This window comes from Anticarsia gemmatalis, chromosome 30, assembly GCF_050436995.1.
Source record: "Anticarsia gemmatalis isolate Benzon Research Colony breed Stoneville strain chromosome 30, ilAntGemm2 primary, whole genome shotgun sequence".
In the NCBI taxonomy this organism is placed as follows: Eukaryota; Metazoa; Arthropoda; class Insecta; order Lepidoptera; family Erebidae; genus Anticarsia; species Anticarsia gemmatalis.
In genome coordinates this window covers 3,714,711-3,738,382 of record NC_134774.1, presented here as the reverse complement: position 1 = coordinate 3,738,382, position 23,672 = coordinate 3,714,711, and the positions used below count along the sequence as shown (strand labels likewise).

Here is a 23,672-nt window from a genome sequence, read left to right as displayed (position 1 = left end):
CAAATGAACAACTAAATCTAAACGAATTCGAACTATGTACCTTTCAGTAGTTCAATAATATCTAACTGTGTTACTGTGTTGTTCAAAAATAATAAAAATTCATTAAATTTATAGATTTTTCGTCCGCGTAAAAAAATTTCCATAGTAAAAATTTTCCTATGTGTGAATCTAGGTTAATTTCAGTTCAATCAGTCGAAAATTTTAAAAGATTTATACAAACTTTCATCTCCTATTTTATCCCCTTGGGGGTAGAATTGATCAAAGTCCTTTCTTAGCGGATACCTACGTCATAACGGCTACCTGCATGAGAAATTTCAGCTCGATCCGACAAATTTCAGCTCAATACGTCCAGTGGTTTGTGCTGTGTGTTGATAGATCACTATGTCAGTCACTCACTTTTGAATTAGTTTAGATTAACTTTTGCTTCGCGTTGAATTCCACCCTCTTTGGGGGTTAATTTCCAAAAATCCTCTCTTTGTGCTCCTCTACACTTCCTAAGGAATGTTCATAGCAAATGTCAAGTTTGTACGCATAGTAGCTTCGACTGTGCGTTGTCCATCAGTCAGTCAGTAACGGAAGAGTTTTATATATATTGATTGATTTAACTAATTTCTTCTCCTACTAAATTCCCGGGGTAAATAGTATCCTATAGGTTATAAACTATCTGTGTGAAATATCATTAAAAAACACGGGTCATTCATGTGATCCACAAATAATTGTCCCATGTTTGAATCGAACAAACGACCTCCCAACGCAATGGTAGTGGCGTGGCGACACTTTTAACTCCTGCGCCACGGAGGCCGTCTATTAGCAATACCATTTTTCAGTACTGTAAAGTTTTCAGATAGTAATAACAATTCAAATTTAACATCGAGTTGGTTGTTCAATCGCGTTGGTTTCAAAAACAGTTTTTGAGTAAAATTTTGAAATAAAGTAAATTGTTCAAAATATTTAAAATACGCAGGAAAATGCGTGCGTTAATATTAGTTTGTTTTGTTTCGCTATTCTGTTTCGTTCTGAGTAAAAATAATGTTAAAAGTCTGACTGATAATACGGGACAAGAAGTTATAGAAATTGAGGGACCTAAAGGTAAGTGTTTTTATATTTCACTAGCTGACCCGGCAAACGTTGTTTTGCAATGTAAATTTAAAAAAAATAGTCACTTGCGGGTATGAAAAATAGATGTTGGCTGATTCTCAGGCCTACTGAAAGTGAGTACAAAATTTCATGAGAATCGGTCAAGCCGTTGAGGAGTACGGTAACTAACATTGTGTCATGGAAATTTTATCTATAAGATCTTTAAAACCGGCTAAGTTTCGTACCAACCAAATATGAAAAAAAACACACTTATTGTATGGAGTACTCCCTAAATATTTCACTTTTATCACTGCGCCATGGTGGCAGTCGTTTTCGCCTCGCCATTCCTGGATGGAAGGCTCGTTATGGCCAGCATGTATTGGTTGGCTCCACCCACTGTTTAAAAAGTAAATAAATTTAATATTTCCTAACAGAGTTACCTCCGGGATTGGAAGAAGAGCCGGCAGCAGACAGTGATGATGATATCAAGCCAACAGGCGCTATGTCTACTAAGAAAGATGTCAAGAAGACTACTACTGTAAGATGCATTATATAAATAAAATAGCTGACCCGGGCAACTTCTCTGCGTAAAAAACCTTCAAGTGTAAATCCCGATCCCTCAGGAACTCCGGAATAAAGAGCCTATGTGTTTTTTTGGGTCTTCAGCTACCTACATACCAAATTTCTTCGTAATCTGATCAGTAGTATTTGTGTGAAAGAGTAACAAACATCCATACATACTCACAAACTTTCGCATTTATAATGTTAGTAGGATTAGCTGACCTGCACAACTTCGCTTGCGTTACAGAAGAGAGAATGGGTCATCATTTTCCTCGTTTTTGTAACATTTTTTACTGGTACTCTGCTTTTATTTTTATTTTACAAACTGTCAGACATGTCATTCATCACGATGTTCTCCTTCACCGTTATAACAAGCGATAATTATTTATAATACACACATCACTTGGACAAGTCATTGGTGTGTTGCCTCGGGCTCAAACCGTTGACCACTTGCGTGGGAGGTACCATACCACTCACAGAAGGTTTTATTTCAGTTACCAGATGGAAGAAGAAAGCTGAAAGATGTTGAGAAAATAGACGGACTGAACGCAGAAGACGAAGAGGCGAGACTTGAGAAGGAGTTAGCAGAGATATATAAAGATACAGGTTTGTAATAATCTTTCTAAATTAGTGACCCCCGATTTCTGAGGTACATTTAGCGATAGTTTATCTATTAAATAGCGTTTAAACTCATATAGAAAACTCTATTGAATAGATAAACTACCGCTAAATGCACTCAGAAACCGGGGGCTAGTCATTTATTTTAGCAACTAGCTGACCCGCGCAACTTCGCTTGCGTCACATAAGAGAATCATAATTTTCCCCGTTTTTGTAACACTGGTACTCTGCTCCTATTGGTCGTAGCGTGATGATATATAGCCTATAGCCTTCCTCGATAAATGGGCTATCTAACACTGAAAGAATTTTTCAAATCGGACCAGTAGTTCCCGAGATTAGCTCGTTCAAACAAACAAACAAACAATCAAACAATCAAACAAACAAACTCTTCAGCTTTATAATATTAGTATAGATTATTTTTTCCTTCAATTTAACAACATACTATTCGTCCCCACATCTCCCATATTGTGTATATTTCAGACTACAAAGACAACGCAGACGAGCCGGTGGAACAGACCGAGGCGAAGGAGACGGAGACCACGACCAGCTCGTCTTCTGAAGCAGCCTCCAGCACCACCGAGCCCTCCACTGAGCCTGACACTGATAAACCGGTGGCTAGGCAGAGGACCAGGTAAAAGGTTGACCTCCGTGCCTGAGAGAGGTCGCCGTCGGTGACGCGGAGTATACAATTGCAGGTACCGCGTCCTGGCCACCTTATGATGACTGGTGAAGAAACACCGTCAGGTTTTTCGTCGGTATACCCAAGTTAGCCGGAACGCCTAGCCGGCGGGAGAGCCCGACAGACCCCCGCTTCCTCCCTGGAACGGGACAGGCAGTAATGCTTTTTCCTGACAAAAAAATAAAAAAACGTCGCCATCGGTCCTGCGCCTGACCTCTCTCTGGTCGTGTTTCACACCGCACTATGAGGGTGATGTAATAGGGAGTATTTCGGCTGCCTCCGTGGCGCAGTGCTTAAGGTCGCCACGCCGCTACCATTGCGTCGGGAGGTCGTGGGTTTGTTTCTCACACGGAAAATTCAACTTTCTAGTTGACAGACAGCGGAGGCTTAGTAATAGAGTTCCGTTTTTATCCTTTGGGTATGAAACCGTAAAATGTATGTATGGTATATCATTGTGTTATAGTTTCAAGTTTGAACCCGAGTCCTCGCGAAAGGCAGACGTAGAGAGATTCAGAACATCTGTGGACGACATTACTTGTAATAAGAAGACTAAATTGAAGGTAAGAATAACACTAATTAATTTAGTATTTAAGTAAATCAGTCTAACCTTTCTTCCAACTATGTTGGAGTCGGCTTCCAGTCTCACCGGATGCAGCTGAATACCAGTATTTTACATGCAGCGACTGTCTATCTGACCTCCACAACACAGTTACCTGGGTTATAACACGATACTAAGTAAGACTGGTTGTCAGACTTACAAGCTTCTGACTTCTGTTAACGACAATCAAAGATCTTTGAAAGCGTCAGCCAGGACCCAAAATTTAACGTGCCTTCCATAACATGGAGAAACTCGATATGTATAAGATGGTCACCCATCCACAGAACAACCTCGGCAAGCGTAGCTTAACTTCAGAGATTGATCCGAGCGGCTGTCGTTAACTAAGCCACGAGCTCCTCTTTTAATAACTTATTCTATTTTCCAGAATGACAAAGGATCAGCAAGCAGCCTATCAGCAGCGATGAGTTTGATCCAAATCGGTACAGCCGTTGCGACAGTCCTGTGTTTAATTTAGTTAAAATATTAAATGTTTGTTAATGTGTTAGTTGTAAAATTCTATGTGTCATTATAATTATTATTTTGTTTTAAAATTGTCTTTTATTCATAGCTTACTAGCTTTTACCCGCGACTTCGTCCGCCACCTGAATTTTCCCATGAGAATGCGTGAGTTTCCTGGGGTAAAAAGTAGCCTATGTCCTTTCTCGGGTATCAAAATATATCCATACCAAATTTCATGCAAATTGGTTCAGTAGTTTAGGCGTGATTGAGTAACAGACAGGCAGAGTTACTTTCGCATTTATATTAATAATAAAATAATACTTGTAAAAGTGACTAATAAATAAAATGAATCATATTACCCACATTTCCTCATCATAAAATTTGTCAATTCAAAATTTACATGACATCATGCAAGATAATACTATCATCAAACGATAATTTCTGAGAATAATTTCACATTATAACTGTATTGATCGTTGTTAAAACCAGATTGTGAAAGATCTTTATCATTGATAACGTTTATCTAAATGATAGAACTGTGCATTAATTTATGCAAAATGTATTTTAATTTGGAAATATTGACATTTAAAAAGAGCAAGCCGCGAGTTTCTTGCCGTTTCTTCTCACGAGCAACAGCTTTTCCGAAACGGTGGTAGATAAAAAATATTTTGACGATTTCAAATATTTGTTAAAGTTTATGAAATAAAGAAAATATGACTTTGAATAGCTTGTCAAATTGTGTTCACTTAAAATCAAATCATTTATTCATATAGGTCAAATGCTGACACTTATGATAGTCAATGATACAGAGAGTGAATTTACCGCCAGTTCGGAAGGTAGGGCCAGTGAGAAGAGCTGCCAACAAACTCCTGGCCATTATTATATTAAGTTTGTTTTACAAAAAGGTTTAGGCATAGATATATGAAATACATCCACGTTTCGCCATTAACAATGTTAGTCTCATGTAATAAGAGGCGAGTCTGTCATATACCGGACACGTTACCAAACTCCGGACTGCTATTGAAAAATATTCTTATTAAAATTGAAATGGACTCGGAAATCTAATCTAAACCCTTATAAATTGGGGTCTTTGCTTTAAAGAACTGTGTTAAACAACTGTCAGACATGTCATTCATCACGATGTTTTCCTTCACCGTTATAACAAGTGATCATCCTACCTTTATTCTAAATGTGAAAGTTTGTGAGAATGTATGTATGGATGTTTGTTACTCTTTCACACAAATACTACTTACCCGATTACGATCAATTTGGTATGTAGGTAGCTGAAGACCTAGAATAACAGGTAGGCTACTTTTTATCCCGGAGTTCTCGAGGGATCGGGATTTACACGGGAAGAGTGTGTGTATCGTAAGTAACAAGTGATCATTATTTATAATACACACATCACTTGGACAAGTCATTGGTGTTTGAACCCTCTTAAAACTTGAAAGAATGGTCAGTCAATAATCAAAATATAAATCACAGCATTTATTTTTGAAAAACACTCTCAAGGACACTGAATTTAGGGATTTGCTTTTTTCCGAAAATAATCAATAATATTATCAACTTCAATACTTATAAAACAAACTCTCTCTCGTCTGTCTGTCTGTCTGTCTATTTGTGATAAACGTAAAAACAATTTTTAACCCATTACTGTCCCACTGCTGGGCAAGGAAGTTAGGCCTTAGTTCACCACGCTGACCAAGGTGGGGACTTTGTGTTCCCTCAACAAATGCATTTAAACAAACAGGCATGAATAAGTTTTTTCTAATTTGTATTAAGTCGAGGAAAAGTCTTTTCGCATTATAGTATGTATGAACTTGTAATAAAATCTTTTTCTCTACACAAAAAAGCTCGATATTTGGGTACCTCACGAGCTCACTGAAAGAAACCTAATGAACCGTGTACTCATTTGTGATTCTTGAAGCCAAAGAGATTTTATTACAAGTTCATACATACTATAATGCGAAAAGACTTTTTCCCCGACCTAATATATTGATACCCTTTTCTACTAGAGGCACAGCATTGTTAACTAAATGTGGGTACATTTATATTTTATACACTTACCTACATTTTCGGTTATAACATTTCTAATTTTACAAACAAAAACAAATATCATGATTGAGCACCAAAGTCGGGTGCCTCAACTAGTCTTATAGATAAGCCTGATAACTCTTATCAATGATTCATAACGATTACTAATATTACTTCAGTGTCCGAGTATAATTCGTACAAGTTTGTTGTTTGTATAAAAAAACATGGAACATCCTAACTTCACTGAGGCCGGAGCAGGCCCTGGCATTGAAATTTGGACAATTGATGTAAGTAATCTATACTAATATTATAAAGCTGAAGAGTTTCTTTGTTTAAACGCGCTAATCTCAGGAACTATTGGTCCGATTTGAAAAAACCTTTCACTGTTAGTTAGCCCATTTATAGAGGAAGACTATAAGTTATATATCATCACGCTACGACCAATAGGAGCAGAGTACCAGTAAAAAAATGTTACAAAAACGGGGAAAATTATGACCCATTCTCTCTTATGTGACGCAAGCGAAGTTGCGCGGGTCAGCTAGTTCTAAATACTTTGGTTTCTACCTACCTAGATAGATCCTGGGTCATGCCAAAAAGTATTTTCTGAGGTTTACTGTTTCTCAGAGATTGCCCGGAGTTAGGAAGTTGAGGTCTTAGACCTCCGTGCCTCGGAGAGCACGTAAAGCCGTTGGTCCTGTGCCTGAACTCTCACTGGTCGTGTCTACCGTCCCACCAGACTATGAGAGTAAAGGAACAGAGAGTGTACCTGTGTATTGTGCACACACTGGGCCACTATAAACAAAGTCCTGCACCGTTGTCTGGTTTCAATGAAACTGGCCGCAGGACGACATCAACCCTCCAATGGGGGCCCATTGGATAAAACTATCTATCTATCGTATGGTTAGTGGTCAACCTAGTGTCAAAGTTGTTTAAGCCGAAAGGCCTTTGACGTGGCTTAACGACTGTTATCTTGATAGACAACAACCGGGACCGACTTTTTACGTGCCCTCCGAAGCACGGAGACGCTCTATTCTAATACTACGCGGTCACCCATCTACATAATGACCGCGCTAAGGTTGCTTAACTTACAGATCATTTACTAAGCGATGTGCTAGGAGTACCTCACGCTTTAATAAATTATTTTGACTATGTTAAAATAGTTTTCATTTTATATAAATAACTAGCTGACCCGCGCAACTTCGCCTGCGTCACATAAGAGAGAACGGGTTATAATTTTCCCCGTTTTTGTAAAATTCTTCGTTGTTTCTCCGGTCCTAATGGCCGTAGCGTGATGTTATATAGCCTTCCTCAATAAATGGGCTATATGTTAAATAATTTTTCAATTCGCACTATTAGTTCCTGAGATTAGCGCGTTCAACCAAACAAATCAACTCTACAAATTTTATAATCTATACTAATATTATAAAGCTGAAGAGTTTGTTTGTTTGAACCATTCTCTCTTATGTGACGCAAGCGAAGTTGCGCGGGTCAGCTAGTATTAGTATAGATTTGATGTAATAGATAGAAAGATAGGTTTTATTACAAACATATAGCGATTCGATATATAAAAGATAGTCAAGTAATTACGATAAAAGACACTTTAATATCTAATGAGGTTTCATTTCGGTAATATTTTATTGATCCTTATACATATACAATATACATACCATAGGGGCCGACAAACAATTTAAACAATATTGCTACATCATAATGAAATTAAATTACATTGATTGATGATTAAATTGAAAAGAAAAGAGGAGCCGCGCGGCTCGAGCCCTGAGGTTAAGCAACGCTTGCCGAGGTTGATCTGTGAATGGGTGACCATCTTATACATATCGAGTTCCTCCGTGTTTCGGAAGGCACGTTAAATTGTGGGTCCCGGCTGGCATTTTCGAAGATCTTTGACAGTCGTTAACAGTAGAAGCTTGAAAGCCTGACAACCAGTCTTACTTAGTATCGTGTTATAACCCAGGTAACTGTGGTGTGTAGGTCAGATAGACAGTCGCTCCATGTAAAATACTGGTATTCAGCTGCATCCGGTGAGACTGGAAGCCGACCCAACATAGTTGGAAGAAAGGCTTGAGTAATATAACATTTGCATTTTTTACAGAAATTCGAGCCAGTACCCATTGATACGAAACTGTACGGGAAATTCTATAATGGAGACTCCTACATAGTTTTAAAGGTATGTTTGTATTTTGTCATGACTTTAAGTAGGCATACGGCCATCTATGAAAAAAAATTAATGTAAACCACTTTTAAATAAATAGGCTGGTAAGAGAATGAAGATTACCTGTAGTCGTTAGTGTATACGACTGTTGGTCATGAGGTCTCGGGTTCGATTCCCCGGTCGAGCTAAGTGCTTTTGTTTCTTTTTTTAAAATAGTAATCCGGAATTTGGTATTATGTCCGGTATATGACAAGCTCGCCCACTTTTACATAGGACTATATAAGATTGTAAATGGCGAAACGTCGGTCTATTTAATATACTTCTGCCTACACCTTCGAGTATAACTTACTTACTTACTTACTTACTTACTTACTCCGTTGGCTCAACGACCCAAAATGTGTCTTGGCCTCCGACACGAGAGAACGCCACTTTGCCCGATCTCTGGCCACTTCTTGCCAATCTCCGGCTTGAAGTTCGAGTATAACAAACGAGTATAATGTGTATGCTATATCATGCTGCGACCTAAAAACCTTAGGGCGCGTTCCCACTATGTCGTAAAGATTAATTTATCGTTAGACGACTATCGTCTTCAGCTGTTCCCATTATAACGATTGTTTGTTGTCAAAAAAAATATCGTTTAGTGACTGTCGTATCTAGCCGTCCCCACTGTCACGATAATCTGTCGTCGCTGCAAAAAATGTCGTAGACGACAGTAAGTCGTGTCGTTCTATATGTGAACACCTCCATTTAAACATATAAGCCACGACACTTAAAACTACACGACTATCTGTCGTCGCGACATAGTGGAAACGCGCCCTTAGAAATAAATCCGCCAACATAACCAACATTGTCGGCGGAAAAAAAAACAATTTTTCTTTTAGACAACAGGCGAAGACCAGTCTACCCTGTACCATGACGCCCACTTCTGGCTAGGAGAGAACACCACGCAAGACAAGATGGGTTCAGCTGCCATCTGGACTGTGACCCTCGATGACATGCTGGGGGGGAAGGCAGTACATCATAGAGAAGTCCAGGGCCACGAGTCCAGTCTGTTCTTGGGGTATTTTAAACCAGGTATGAGTTAAAATGAGCATTTCTGAGTTTAGTTTTGTTTAACCGTTGTTGTCTCAATGCTGGGCAAGGGTCTCCTCCCGTAATGAGGGAGGGGTTAGGCCTTGAGTCCTCCCCGCTGACCAAGTGCGGGTTGGGGACTTTGTTACATGCTTTCAAGAAATATGGTAAACAATTTTTAGTCTAAGTCATAGGTTAAAAAATACATTAAGTATACATTTGTTATTGCTGAATTTTAAAACTGCATATGAGTGAAAGTGACAAAACACTATAACTTTTCTTTAGAGACATCTCCCGCTCTAAGAATTGCTCTTGTGTCGCGAGGACTTTTACAAACATACAAACAACAGACACAAAGTACAACCAGACCCGAAACAATTATTTGTGGATCGCACAAATATTTGCTCCGTGTGGGAATCGAACCTCTTGACCTCTTGACGCAATAGTAGTGACGTGGCGACCACCATAAATACTGCATCACGTTGTGGTCATCTAATATATAAAATTCTCGCGTCACAGTTTTCGTTACCGCACTCCTCCGAAACGGCTTGACCGATTCTAATGAAATTTTGTGAGCATATTAAGTAGGTCTGAGAATCGGCCAACATCTATTTTTCATAACCCTAAGTGACACTATTTTATTTTTATTTCTTTGGCAAAACAACGTTTGCCGGGTCAGCTAGTTTACATATATTATTACTTCAGCCATCAGGTACTTGGAAGGAGGCAATGAATCAGGCTTCAATGAGGTGGAAACTAACGCCGGAGCCGAGAAGAGACTGCTCAAGTTATCTGGATGTGATAACATGAGGATCAAGGAGGTAAGGCTTTTATAATAATCAAAGTTTTTCTTTGCCTTTCCGCCATTTCTTTCTCTTCCTACCATAAATTACCTATGGTTTTTATTATTAAAATAGCTGACCCGCGCAACTTCGCTTGCGTCACATAAGAGAAAAAGGGTCATAATTTTCCCCGTTTTTGTAACATTTTTTACTGGTATTCTGCTCCGAATGGCCGTAATGTGATGTAATGTAGCCTATAGCCTTCCTCGATAAATGGGCTATTTAACAGTGAAAGAATTCCTGAGATTAGCGCGTTCAAACAAACAAACAAACAATGAAACAAACAAACTTTTCAGTTTTATAATATTAGTACAGATAAGTATGCTCTATCAAATATGTTATAACAACAAGTTTAATAGCTAACTTTAATTCACTTACTAAAATTAACTTTTAACGTAGGTACCTACTTTTAAAAGCAGAGTAAAGTAACAAAAATCGTTATGCAGCTCCCAAAGCTTATGTCTAGAAGCTGATGGCTAAGTTAACAACAGCCGCGCGTATCTCTAAAGTTAAGCTACGCTTACCGAGGTAATTATGTGGATGGGTGACCATCTTATACATATCGAGATCCTCCGTCTTTCGGAAGACACGTAGTGAGACTGGAAGCCGACACCAACGTAGAAGAATGTTAGTTAAAGAAATAAAGTTATTATTATTATTGAAAAACATTTTATATCTCCCTCTTTTGGAGGGGTGAACTACACACCACGCGGGCCTAAGCCAAGCGCGGCGCGCTAAATTGAAAATAAAGATGATGAAATAGATGATGATGTGAGAAATTTGCGTGTAATGCGGCAGGTGTTGAGGATAGTGGCTTTTGCGGCAGGTGTTGAGGATAGTGGCTTTTTATTATTATTTGTATGTCTGTTCATTATCTCGGGACTATGGAGTCCCGGACTTTTAGAAGGCGTGCGTGGGGCCGAAGCCAACACGTAGAGGCCCATTTAGACAGCTTTAATATTCAAAAAGTATGTAAGGTGTCACAATCCGGTGACTATCCCTGTCTACACTATAAAATGCACCCAAGGACAGTCACCGGACTGTGTGGGACTATGGCAAAACTAAAGGGGAAAACTACTTGGACTATTGGATGAGGTGCTTGTGGGCTGGGAAACTAGGAAATTACGGGAACTATGGCGCCTGCCGAAAACAATGTCAATAACATGTAAAAATGGCAGGCGGAGACTTGCCAACTCACAAACTGGGCCACCCTAATCAAGTCGCACGAATAGCAACAAGGGGGCAACAGGGACGTGAGCGGCTGAAGGACGGAGAGGCCTCGCTGGACGTTAAACTCAGATCACTTGCTCCCTGAGGGTCCGGCATCACTGGCCCACTAGCCACTTACGCTCAGCATCCGTCCTCCGAACAGAGTGGGAGCTCTGCTCTCGCGACTCCACTCTGGACGGCCAATGAAGGCAAGCCAGAGGCGGGGGACCGCTTCCTCGTCAGTTTTCACTCCAACCAGCCAACTAAGGCAAGCCGGAGATGAGGAAGGGTGACTTCCCCCTGGAGCACTCAGGTACCGCGGGGTCGCTACTCCCCGTCACCTCGCCTCAAGGTGCCCTGCGGGCTTATTATTATTATTATTATAAGCATCAATAATTTTGCTACCCCCTTCCTCAGGTGCCAGCCGAAGCCTCATCTTTAACCAAAGATCACTGCTTCATCCTGGAGGTGGACCACGACATCTTCGTGCTGATGCCTGAAGGAGCCAAGGCGACGCAGCGCCGCAAGATCATCAGCGTGGCCAACAAGTTGAGAGATGATGAGCACAATGGAAGAGCTACTATTGAAATTATTGGTAAGGTTTAAACATTTAGACTTTTTCTGAGTAGCTCTTTATCTTTATATATATATAATTCTTCTGTAAGTGTGTATGTCACTGAACTTCTCTTAAACGACTGGACTTTTGATGAAATTTTTTGTGAGTGTTCAAGGGGATCTGAGAATGGTTTAGATTCACAATTTTGTCCGCTGGACAATGTCTTTTTAATTAATTTTTACAAATTAAAGACATGTAGACAGGACAACGTCTGTCGGGTCCGCTAGTTACTATATGAAAATGGTGAAGAGCTCGTGGCTTAGTGAACAGCCGCGCGGATCGATCTCTGAGGTTAAGCTACGCTTGCCGAGGTTGTTCTGTGGATGGGTGACCATCATAGTAAATTTTAATGAAGTATTATGTTTTTTGTTCAGTTATGGATATTTACCAAAGTTTCATGTTTAATTTTTCGCTTGATCTTAGGTTAAGAAATGCCGACATAGCATAGCACGGCTTTTCCTATAGGTTAGAGGTTTTTTTCTTAAACTCGTTATAACAACTAAAATGTTTTATTTGATTTCAGATGAGTTTTCATCTGATGAAGACGTGGGTCTGTTCTTCGAAGCGCTGGGCTCAGGATCTAAGGATGAAATTGACAGTGATGATTCTTCTGAAGTAAGTATAGTAAATCATATAAAGAATAATGTGCATTATTTTGCATTTCTAAATAAATAAATGACCTTCCACTAGGCCCGTTAGGCATATGGCAGGCCTTAGAACCGAAAATTTAAATACTTATGTATATAACTTAAGGGTGACTGACAGACATAGTGATCTATCAACGCATAGCACAGCTCACTGGACGGATCGAGCTGAAATTTGTCATGCGGGTAGATGTTATGACGTAGGCATCCGCTAAAAAAGGATTATGATCAATTCTACCCCCAAAGGGATGAACTAGGGGATGAAAGTTTCTATGAAAATTCTGTCATAAGTCACAAACGCGGATGAAAACGCGGGCAAAAACTAGTTTGGTGGTGGGTTCGATACCCAAACAAGACAATTATTTGTGCGATCCACAAATAATTGTTTCAGGTCTGGTTGTATTTAGTGTCCGTTGTTTGTATGTTTGTAAAAGTCCAAACACAAGAACAATTCTGAGAGCAGGAGTTGTCTTTTTCAAATAAAAAAATATAAGAAATAAAATACGGTCGAATTGAGCATCTTCTCCTTTTTGAAGACGGTTAAAAATTACTTCTATTTTGTTTCAGACATACGCCAGAGCGAATATTTCGGCTGTATACTTGTACAAGGTGCTGCTCGGAGACGATCTTGAGCTTGAGGCTCTGAACAAGCCTTTCAAACAAAGCAAGCTGGCTGCTGATGTGAGTATAACTTCTATTTATACCCTCAAAGGTGTAGATTATATTTACTCCCATCACGCTTCCAATACTATTTATATCTTGTTTATTAGCACCTTAATATATTGATTTAATTTATGTTATGACCAAAGTGTGTTCGGTAGTTGTTAGCAATTCCTTACACTTTTTTGTGTATTATGAATTGTAAATAATAATAAATGTTGTGTGTTTCCTATTAAGGACTCATTTCATTCAGATTTAAATTGAATTTAAAATAATAATATAATTTGTCAAAAAAATACTTGTTTCGAATACACCTGTGTAAGTATTTTTCTAAATACCTACGGGAAAATATGCATCCGTTCTTATAATACAAATGTGAAAGTCTGTCTTTAATGCTCTCACACCTAAAATAGCTGAACCAATTCTAATACAATTTACCAGAAATATAACCAGTTCAAACAAGAGTCCAACAAATATTACTTAATATTCCGTCATCCACGCTAAGCAAGTCGTATTTATGTCGTAACATATTTACTCTTTTCAGGAGGTCTACATTCTGGACACTCCATGCTCAGGAGTGTACATTTGGATAGGATCTGAAGTGAGCTCCGAGGTGAAGAAGACTTACCACGAGATTGCTGACAAGTATCTACAAGCGAAGGAATACCCTGCCTGGGTGAGTTGGACTTAAAACTAACCCTCTTATTCATAAACACACTATAAACCTATTTTAGTTAAAAAGCTACTATAATATGTTTACTCTTTTTCATTTCGCTAAGGAGTGAAAGAAACAAAACACTTTATAAGCCTTTTATAACTTCATATATTTTTATGAATAAGAGGGTAAGTATTTAGGTTTAAAAATTAACTAAAAGATAGCTCAGTGGTCTAATTATGCGCGTCCCACGCAAGTGGTCGCAAGTTTGAACACGAGGCAACACACCAATGACTTTTCAGAGTTGCGTGTGTATTAGAAATAATTATCACTTGTCAAAGAAAACATGGTGATGCAACCTTGCATGCCTAAAGATTGTTTGACGCATTTTTTTTTGGAAAGTTCCCTACCCGCACTAGGCCAGCGTGGTGGACTCAAGGCCTAACCCCTCCCTTAATTCTGGAGGAGACCCTTGCCCAGCAGTGGGACAGTAAGGGGTTTTAAAAATTAAACTCATTGCGAGGCATCCGGTCACCCCTACTTTGTAATGGTATAGTAACAGTTTTAATAAGGAATAAATGGGACGCGTTAAAGATTTGAACTTCCAACCTCCTTTTGTAGTTTTCTATAATATCATGTTTTTTCGATGATAATATCGGTGATGTCTTACAAGAAGGTCAGAGGGGCTATCACGCATCTTAGTTGACAACTATTTGAAAGTCACTATACTGTACATTGTTTTATTTCTTAGATTATACTGATTTACACGATACGTCAAGGAAGCAATGTATTGTGTAGTTGCTATCAATTTGACTTCAATAGTTGTCAACTGAGATACGTGATAAGCCCGCAGGTAGTACCGAGTGGCGTTCTTTGATTTCTGCCTACCCCTGTGGGGAAAATACGTGATATTATGTATTTATCTACTTATGTATTATATTTTTTTCTTTCTTCAGGTGAACGTGACCAAGGTGTCTCAGGGTTCAGAGAGCTCCACCTTCAAGCAATACTTCCACAACTGGGATGCCATCAGCGCCAGCCGCTCCAAGACAGTCACTGACAGCGGTGAGTAACCATTACTACTAACTTTAGCCTGTACTAGTAATCAGACAACTGATAAACAAACTTATGTACTTCTAACATACATACATACTCGTACATAATATCGTGTCTGTTATATCCCAAGGTGTGGGCAGAGATGTATGAAATACACCCACATTTCACTATTTAAATATTAATCCCACGTAATAGGCGCTTATAACCATTCCATAGATGGGTGATTCTGAGGACACGTAAAAAGTCAGTCCTGGTTGTTGTCTATTAAGATAATAGTCGTTTTCCATGTCAAAGGCCTTCGGGCTTGAACAACTTTGACACTAGGTTGACCACTGGCACTAATCATACGATAGATAGTTAAGGGACGAACCTATTGCCATTTACTGAGCACATTACCAAAGTCTCAGCCACTATTGAAAAATATTTTTAGTTTAAATGAAACTAGCGGCCCGCCTCGCTTTACAACTTTTACATCAAACTTTCCTCTTGAATCACTCTATCTACTTATTAAAAAAACCGCATCAAAATCCGCTGCTTAGAATTAAAGATCTAAGTGACACCTCCCACGCCAGTGGTCGCAGTTTCGAACCTGAGGCAACACACCAATGACTTTTCGAAGTTATGTGTGTATTAGAAATAATTATCACATGCTCATGGTGAAGGAAAACATCGTGAGGAAACCTTGCATGCCTCAAAATTTGTTTAAAACATTTATTGAGGGCATGCAAAGTCCCCAACCCGCACTTGGCCAGCGTGGTGGACTCAAGGCCTAACCCCTCCCTCATTACAGGAGGAGACCCTTGCCCAGCAGTGGGACATTAATGGGTAAAATTTATAAGTATACATACAGACATAGGGACAGACGGGGGAAGCGACTTTGCTTTATACTATGTAGTAACACTTCATACCCAGTCTCAACTTTAAACAATGTCTACAATATGCTTCACAGATGCTGGTTACTTCTCGGAGGATGCTGAGCAGGTGGCGACGACCGCCAAGCTGATCGGCAAGAGCGCGGCCGCCCGGGGCTACATGCCTGACAGCGGAGATGGTAGCCTGACTATCACTAGGTAAGTTAGTTTGTTTTATGTAGGTGTTAGTCTGGATAGAAGTAAGCCGTTGATTGTCTTCTTGTCTCCATCTTCTTCTTGTCTAAATTTTATGTTTTTGTTAGATTGTTTAAACCGCCCGCCTTTGACGTGGCTTAACAACTATTATTATTTTACACTACGAATAGGTTAACTACTAACTATAACCATAATAATATGATAAGAAGAAGACAAAAGCAGTCTTTCAAGTCGAAATTTAAAGCATAATCTCTATCATATCGCATTTTACCTTGAAATATCTTATTTAAAATTTGTCGTAAAAAACTCCTGTGTTCTATTATAATAGCTGACCAGTAACTTCACTCGCGTCACATAAGAGATAATGGGACATATTTTCTCCCGCTTTTGTAACATTTTTCACTGGTACTATGCTCCTATTGGTTGTAGCGTTATGATATATAGCTTATAGCCTTCCTCGATAAATGGGCTATCTAACACTGAAAGAATTTTTCAAATCGGACCAGTAGTTCTTGAGATTAGCGCGTTCAAACAAACAAACAAACTCTTCAGCTTTATAATATTAGTATAGATATTAGTACAGATGATGGTACGAAACCTTTCGTGCGTAAGTCCGACTCGCACTGGACTGGTTTTTTTTTTGTCAATGCCTTCATTTCCACCTTCTCCCCCAGGATATCAGGCGAGGAGGCCGACGTGACGGAGGAGTTTGCATCAGGTCTGTCTGTGCTGTACCAGAACGATGTGTACCTGATCAAGTATCAATACACTAACGAAGATGGCGCCGATGCTTACGTCGTTTACGCTTGGATTGTGAGTTTAAAGAATACTTCTTTTTTAATCTATTACTGTCCCACTGCTGAACGAGGTTGCCAAAAGAGAGGGTTAAGCCTTGAGTTCACCACGCTGGCCAAAGGTTGGGGACTTAACATGCCCTCAGTAAATGTATTAAACAAATTTTGGGCATGCAAGGTTTCATCACGACGTTTTCCTTCACCGTTATAACAAGTGATCATTATTTATAATACTTGAAAAAGCTAAAGTTTTCACTGCGTTATATGTTAACAAAATATTTGTTTTTGCTATTTAAATACATAACTAATGTAAGCATTAATGTTATAGAAGATAATCATAATCCTAGTTTTAAAATCTTTCCTCTGTATCCCAACTAGATCACATTGTTGTGTTACTGTCGAGAATACAATGATTATTGGCCAGCCCTTGTCGCTACTATCAAGACCAGTAGCCATCATTCACCAGTACTCAAATATGCTCTCATTGTCTCAGGGTGCGGAAGCCAGCGATGACGCTAAAGAAGCAGTCCTCACCAAGGCGTATGAGCTGGAAGACGAACTCGAAGCTGGAGTCACACTGGTCAAGGTGCCTCAAGGAAAGGAACCTAAACACTTCCTTACTATCTTTAAAGGTATGACAATAATCTGTAAAACTTTGTGCAGAGTGCGTGCGACGGAACTGAAGGAGGCCATTGTAGTTTAGCATTTATCAACTGCAGTCCTTGTCTATGTCTACTGTATACTAGCTGACCCGCGCAAACTACGCTTGCGTCACATAAAAGAGAATGGATCAAAATTTTCCCCGTTTTTGTGACGTTTTTTACTGGTACTCTGCTCCTATTGGTCGTGGCGTGATGATATATAGCCTTTAGCCTTCCTCGATAAATGGACTATCTAACACTGAAAGATTTTTTCACATCGGCCCAGTAGTTCCTGAGATTAGCGCGTTCAAACAAACAAACTCTTCAGCTTTATAATATTAACTGTATAGATTTAATCGGTGCATAATCTTTAACATCAATAATGACATGTTTCAGGTAATCTGGCCATCGTGTTTGGAGGTTCAGACAATGAGAATAAACCAACTAACGCTAAAGGATCTTTCGAAGATGACAGCATTCGTCTTTTCAGAGTAAGTACCTACCTATGACGAACTTTGAAACTGTTTTTAAAACTTATGCGTTCTTAATAAAATTCATCTTATTAGTTAAGCGATTATAATATTTTTGTTTGATATAACAAAACGGATACATACTTTTGGTATGACTTCTTTTAAACTTGGTAGAAAGAAAAAATATTTCTTTAAGTATGAAATTCAATATGAAAAAGAAATGTTTAAGCTCTGTGGTATAGCGAGCTTGGAAAGATAGAAATACTTATTTTAATGGTCTTCCACTTAAATAACTGTGATACATTACCAATAACATTACCTAAATAAAAAACCGGCGAAGTGCAATTCTGACTCACGCACGAAGGGTTTCGTACCAAGAAAATACGAAAAAATACACGTTTATTGGATGGGGACCCTCTTTGATATTTTTAATAGGTATGATATTATATTTTTTCTTCGTTGAATAAGAATAATTGTAAATATTTTGTTTTTTGTTAATTATTTCTAGTTTAGTTTAGTTTAATGTTAAAAGTTATTCATAGTTTATAATGTTGAAAGTACTTATGTAAATATGAAAAAAAAAATGTTATGATTAGATTTTTTTGAAGATTAAAATATAATGCTTTTTCCAGGTGGAAGGAACGGAACTGGGTGTGGACATGAGAGCCATCCAGGTGTCAGAGACGGCTGACAGCTTGGAGGACGATGATGTGTACGTTCTGGAGACACAGGAGATCGTCTACCTGTGGAATGGCAAGGTAAGAGAGTTAAATACCAAAAATATTAAACAGATGTAATAAATAACTGTTTATTCGGGTTAATATACTTAATATAAAACTAGTTAACAACAGCCGCGCGGATCGATCTCTGAGGTTAAGCCATGCTTACCGTATACTTACATATCGAGTATCGTGTTATCCCAGGTAACTGGGTTGTGGAGGTCAGATAGACAGTCGCTGCATGTAAAACACTGATATTCAGCTGCATCCGGTGAGACTGGAAGCCGACTCCAACATAGCTTGGAAGAAAGGCTAAGTTTATACAGGGTGTCCCAAAACTCAACGATAATCCGAGACAGGATGAAAGGCCAAGTCATACCGGCTATAGGAAAAATAAAAAAAAAATTCCATATCACTTAGTTCAGCAATAATAGACACTTTTCAAAAAAGTTGAAATTCCACACCCTTGGTCGCATTTTCAAGTCCTGTGATCACCAATGTTTCAATTTCGCTGTGTTTTTTTGAATTTCGTGATCTTAATTAAATATGCTATTAATCGTAAAACAAAAAAATGCACAAAACATTGTTAATTTAATAAAAAAAGTTAAGTTTTAGTGAGTCATCTTTCTCAAAAATATCGTTAGTTAACTTTGACGCTTCATACTGAAAAAAAAATGTAGTACACTACCCTTGGCAAGTTATTTCAAAAGTTGGCGCATTTAATCAAGATTTCAAAATAGTATAACACTTGCCACTTTGCTTGCCATTAAAAATGTTATTTTTATTTGAACGAAGAGTATCCTCGCAAATGGATCGGACGCAGTGGTACAATTTTATGGCATCCTCGTACCCCCGATCTAAATCTAGTAGATATTTTTTACTGGGAATGCATAAAAGAAAAAGTTTATTCAATATCAATACAAAATCTATCAGAACTTCGCCAGAAAATTGACACAGCGTCAGAAGAAATAAATGCAAGGAATTTTGCTTGACTGGTGAAAAAATCTTTTGTACGTCGTTACAGAGCCTGTATTCGTGCCAGAGGAAAGCAATTATTTTTAGTAAAGACGTAATTGAGCCAGTCCATAACAAATATTAAATGTAATAAACATAATAGGTTATAATAATTAAAAAAAAAACAATGAACGAACCATCGATCTTATTTAATTATTCTCCTTAAACTAAAGTAATTCCGAATTGTTTTCCTCTAGCATGAATTCAGGCTCTGCAACGCCTTACAAAAGACCTTTGCACCGGTCAATCCAAATTCCTTGCATTTATTTCCTCTGACGCTGTGTCAATTTTCTGGCTAAGTTATGATAGATTTTGAATTGATTTCGAATAAACTTTTTCTTTTATGCATTCCCAGTAAAAAATATCTACTGGATTTACTTATATCGGGAGAACAAGGAAGCCATAAAATTGTACCACTGCGTCCGATCCATTTGCGAGGATACTCTTCGTTCAAATAAAAATAACATTTTTAATGGCAAGCAAAGTGGCAAGTGTTATACTATTTTGAAATCTTGATTAAATGCGCCAACTTTTGAAATAACTTGCCAAGGGTAGTGTAGTACATTTTTTTTTCAGTATGAAGCGTCAAAGTTAACTAACGATATTTTTGAGAAAGATGACTCACTAAAACTTAACTTTTTTATTGAATTAACAATGTTTTGTGCATTATTTTGTTATACGATTAATAGCATATTTAATTAAGATCACGAAATTCAAAAAAACACAGCGAAATTGTAACATTGGTGATCACAGGACATGAAAATGCGACCAAGGGTGTGGATTTTCAACTTTTTTGAAAAGTGTCTATTATTGCTGAACTAAGTGATATGGAATTTTTTTTTTTTTCCTATAGCCGGTATGACTTGGCCTTTCATCCTGTCTCGGATTATCGTTGAGTTTTGGGACACCCTGTATATATACTTAACCCTTTGACCGCCACGGTCGGCTATACTCGACAAATCAGAACGTGATCACGACACTTTCGTCGGCAAATGTCGACAAAAATATAGTGTCGTGAGCACGTTCTGATTTGTCGAGTATAGCCGACCGTGGCGGTTAAAGGGTTAAGACGTTCCTAACGTTAAGACCGTGTCCATAAGAGACGAATTCGATACGATTCTTTCACGCCTATTTCGCGCGAACGTTCCGTTTACAAGAAGGATGAACTTGGCGCATAATTTAAACTCGCGCGAAGCTTGTTAAGTCTAAGGCTCCACCCCTTTTCCGAGCTTGTAGTAGATTCAGCAATTGTAACGACTATCATAAGTGTCAATATTTGACCTAAATTAATAAGTGATTTGATTTTGATTTTAACTCGATGCATGGGCGCTTAATAAATTTTATTTATTTCTGGTCCTAATGTCCAGGAGTCCAACGATACGGAACAGGAGGCAGCTCAGAGTTTCGTCAAGATGGTAGTTGGAGAAGTAAAGGAAGTGACCGTCGTGGCGCAGGGAGAAGAACCTGAGGAATTCTGGGAGGCACTGGGTTTGTTACCTATTTATGTTTAAAAAAGACTACTCCAGCATATTTTTTTGTTTTTAAGGACAACTCACGCACTAAGAATTGCTCTTGTGTCGCGGGGACTTTTACAAACATACATACAACGGACACAATACACAACCAAACCCGAAACAATTATTTGTGGATTCCACAAATAATTGTCACGTATGGGAATCGAACTCACGACCGACACAATGGCGGCTTGGTGGCCTAAACCACTGTCAGAATCTGTCAAATAACTATTACTTCTACGACACCACACCAGATGGCGTTTTTCTTAGTACAGTCGTTTCATCAGCTTAACGTACTATAATTCTTCTAGGAGGCCAGCCAGAAGAGAAAGAAGACCCATCAGGCTGGCGCCAGCAGGTGAACAGAAGAGTGACGACCCCTCGTACTCTTACTTCTGTGACTGTCAGTGTTACTAAGAAGATAAGGTTTGAGGACTTGGACACTGAGTATACTCAGCAGGTGAGATATATTGCTTTAGGGCTAGTTTTTGACTGTGACTTTGCCTGTAAACATCAGGATAATAGTGTAATAGTATTCTATCAATTAGGTACGAAATTACAAATCAGTTTTTATCGATATTTATAACTTTTCCCCACAAAAACTATGAACTTAAACTGAATACCAATTACCTATTAAATGAATGCGAAAGTTTGTTTGGATATTCGATACTTTTTCACGCAAAACTATGAATTGTAACTGAATAGATTTGATAAGATTTAGATATATAGAAAAACAGTTTATTTACAGCCTAAATTAAAATACACTTTTTACCACTTTTTCCTTTCTTGAGCTCTTCTTAAACTCATTTCTTTGCACATACCTAGGTAATTTAACGTCCAAAAAAATTGTATTCAAATCGATCTAGCAACAGAAACTGCTTATGCACGGCATATTTATAAAGTTATCAACTCTTACTTCTAACATAGTTAAGTTCTTAAAATAAACTCTTTTGTATATTTTATTTATCTTCCAGGACCTGTCTGATGATGGAGTGTACATCTTGGACACTGGTGAGGAGCTGTACTTGTGGCAGGGCAAGAACATGCCTGAACGTGTCAAGGTGGCCAGGAATGACATTGTTAAGGTAATTAATTTATTTTATTTTTATTACATGTAACCCATTAATGTCCCACTGCTGGGCAAGGTTCTCCTCCCGTAATGAGAGAGGGGTTAGGCCTTGAGTCGCTGACCAAGTGCGGGTTGGGGACTTTGCATGCCCTCAATAAATGTTTTTTAAACTTATTTTAGGCATGCAAGGTTTCCTCGCGATGTTTTCCTTCACCGTTGGAGCATGTGACAATTATTTCTAATACACACATAACTTCGAAAAGCCATTGGTGTGTTGATTAAAATTGAAAAGGTTAGACTTTTTTTGTTTAGTTAGTATGGCACAAAACCGGTAGGATCCCTTTCAATCGTGTTATACAAGTTTGAAGATTCATCATTTTCAAACATTTTTGCATTTTTGAAAGTGCTGTAATAGGTAGGTACATAAAATAATGAATTTATTTCAAACACATTTTTTTCGTATTTGTCAGGAGTACATAGAAGACGATGGTCTGGAACGTACGGTGGACTCCGCCCTGGTTGTCCTGGTGAAGCAAGGAGAGGAGCCAAGCGTGTTCAAGAAGTTATTCCCGGAGTGGGACAGTGACATGTGGGAGGTAAATCACATGATTTTTACGTTCCAGGCGCCTCTTAGGCGTTCTTGAGGCGTCCGCCGTCCATAGCCAGTTGCACTCACCGGTCGCTTAACGGTCATTCTATAGATGGGTGATCGCATAGTGTGTTTGAACTGGGCGTCTCCGTGCTTCGGAGGGCACGTAAATAGTCGGTCCCGGTTGTTGTCGATTAAGATAACAGTCGTTAAGTCAAGTGTTTTCGGGCGGCTTGAACAACTTTGACACTAGGTTGACCACTAACCATACGATAAGAAGAAGACGTTCTACAAATGTTTCTAAAGCGCCATTTTCAAGCTAGTGTCAATTCCCACATGGAACAAATATTTTTGTAATCCACAAACAGTGGTTACAAAACTAATTTTACTTTGTATCTGTTTTTTTTAATATATTTTTAAAAGTTCGCTTGACATTATAGCAATGGAGGGAGGTTTTTTTTTTAACCGGCTTAAAAATAATGGAGGAAGTTATTGGCTAGAGGCAACAACTCATTTTCTAGATAGATAGACATATGCCGTTGGGAAAGTAGGATAACCGATGGTCAATATTTTTTACTAAACTCATTGTTTTCTTTTACAGAATTTGACTTCATACGAAGACATCAAAAATGAAACAAAGGCAGCCAACTCAAAGTGAAAGCTTTCTTTGTATTAACTTAATTTATTTTATCTAAAGCACACTATTAAAAATGTATTTGCTAAGATTTTAACATGCACTTAATAATAAGTATAAATTTATGGTATAAAATAAAGGAGACCACGAGCGCTATGCAATTTATAGTAAGTATCTACGTTGGTGTGATCACAATTTAAGTTTTTTGGCGG

At 38.5% G+C, this 23,672-nt stretch overlaps 2 protein-coding genes across 2 annotated transcripts; both read left to right on the top strand.

Annotated features, from left to right (window-relative positions):
- Positions 1–863: 863 nt before the first annotated feature.
- On the top strand, positions 864–4,072 carry LOC142985563 (uncharacterized). Its single transcript, XM_076133800.1, has 6 exons — positions 864–1,089; positions 1,512–1,615; positions 2,133–2,244; positions 2,737–2,887; positions 3,399–3,495; positions 3,919–4,072. The coding sequence occupies exons 1-6, from the start codon at positions 969–971 to the stop codon at positions 4,006–4,008; spliced, it is 675 nt and encodes a 224-aa protein (XP_075989915.1). The 5' UTR covers positions 864–968; the 3' UTR covers positions 4,009–4,072.
- Positions 4,073–6,208: 2,136 nt separating this feature from the next.
- LOC142985649 (gelsolin, cytoplasmic-like) lies at positions 6,209–23,624 on the top strand. Its single transcript, XM_076133947.1, has 19 exons — positions 6,209–6,313; positions 8,137–8,211; positions 9,078–9,270; positions 9,973–10,088; positions 11,736–11,913; positions 12,458–12,549; positions 13,146–13,259; positions 13,783–13,914; positions 14,850–14,958; positions 15,899–16,019; positions 16,691–16,829; positions 17,304–17,442; positions 17,848–17,942; positions 18,554–18,679; positions 21,022–21,142; positions 21,480–21,628; positions 22,143–22,253; positions 22,708–22,833; positions 23,428–23,624. The coding sequence occupies exons 1-19, from the start codon at positions 6,251–6,253 to the stop codon at positions 23,482–23,484; spliced, it is 2,256 nt and encodes a 751-aa protein (XP_075990062.1). The 5' UTR covers positions 6,209–6,250; the 3' UTR covers positions 23,485–23,624.
- The last annotated feature ends 48 nt before the right edge of the window (positions 23,625–23,672 follow it).

Bases quoted from the DNA above. Each gene is read 5' to 3' on its own strand.
- LOC142985649 (XM_076133947.1), top strand. From the start codon at position 6,251: ATGGAACATCCTAACTTCACTGAGGCCGGAGCAGGCCCTGGCATTGAA. The intron at 6,314-8,136 runs GTAAGTAATCTA...CATTTTTTACAG, and splicing joins TTGAAATTTGGACAATTGAT to AAATTCGAGCCAGTACCCAT. The intron at 18,680-21,021 runs GTAAGAGAGTTA...CCTAATGTCCAG, and splicing joins TCTACCTGTGGAATGGCAAG to GAGTCCAACGATACGGAACA.
- LOC142985563 (XM_076133800.1), top strand. From the start codon at position 969: ATGCGTGCGTTAATATTAGTTTGTTTTGTTTCGCTATTCTGTTTCGTT. The intron at 1,616-2,132 runs GTAAGATGCATT...GTTTTATTTCAG, and splicing joins ATGTCAAGAAGACTACTACT to TTACCAGATGGAAGAAGAAA. The intron at 2,245-2,736 runs GTTTGTAATAAT...TGTATATTTCAG, and splicing joins AGAGATATATAAAGATACAG to ACTACAAAGACAACGCAGAC.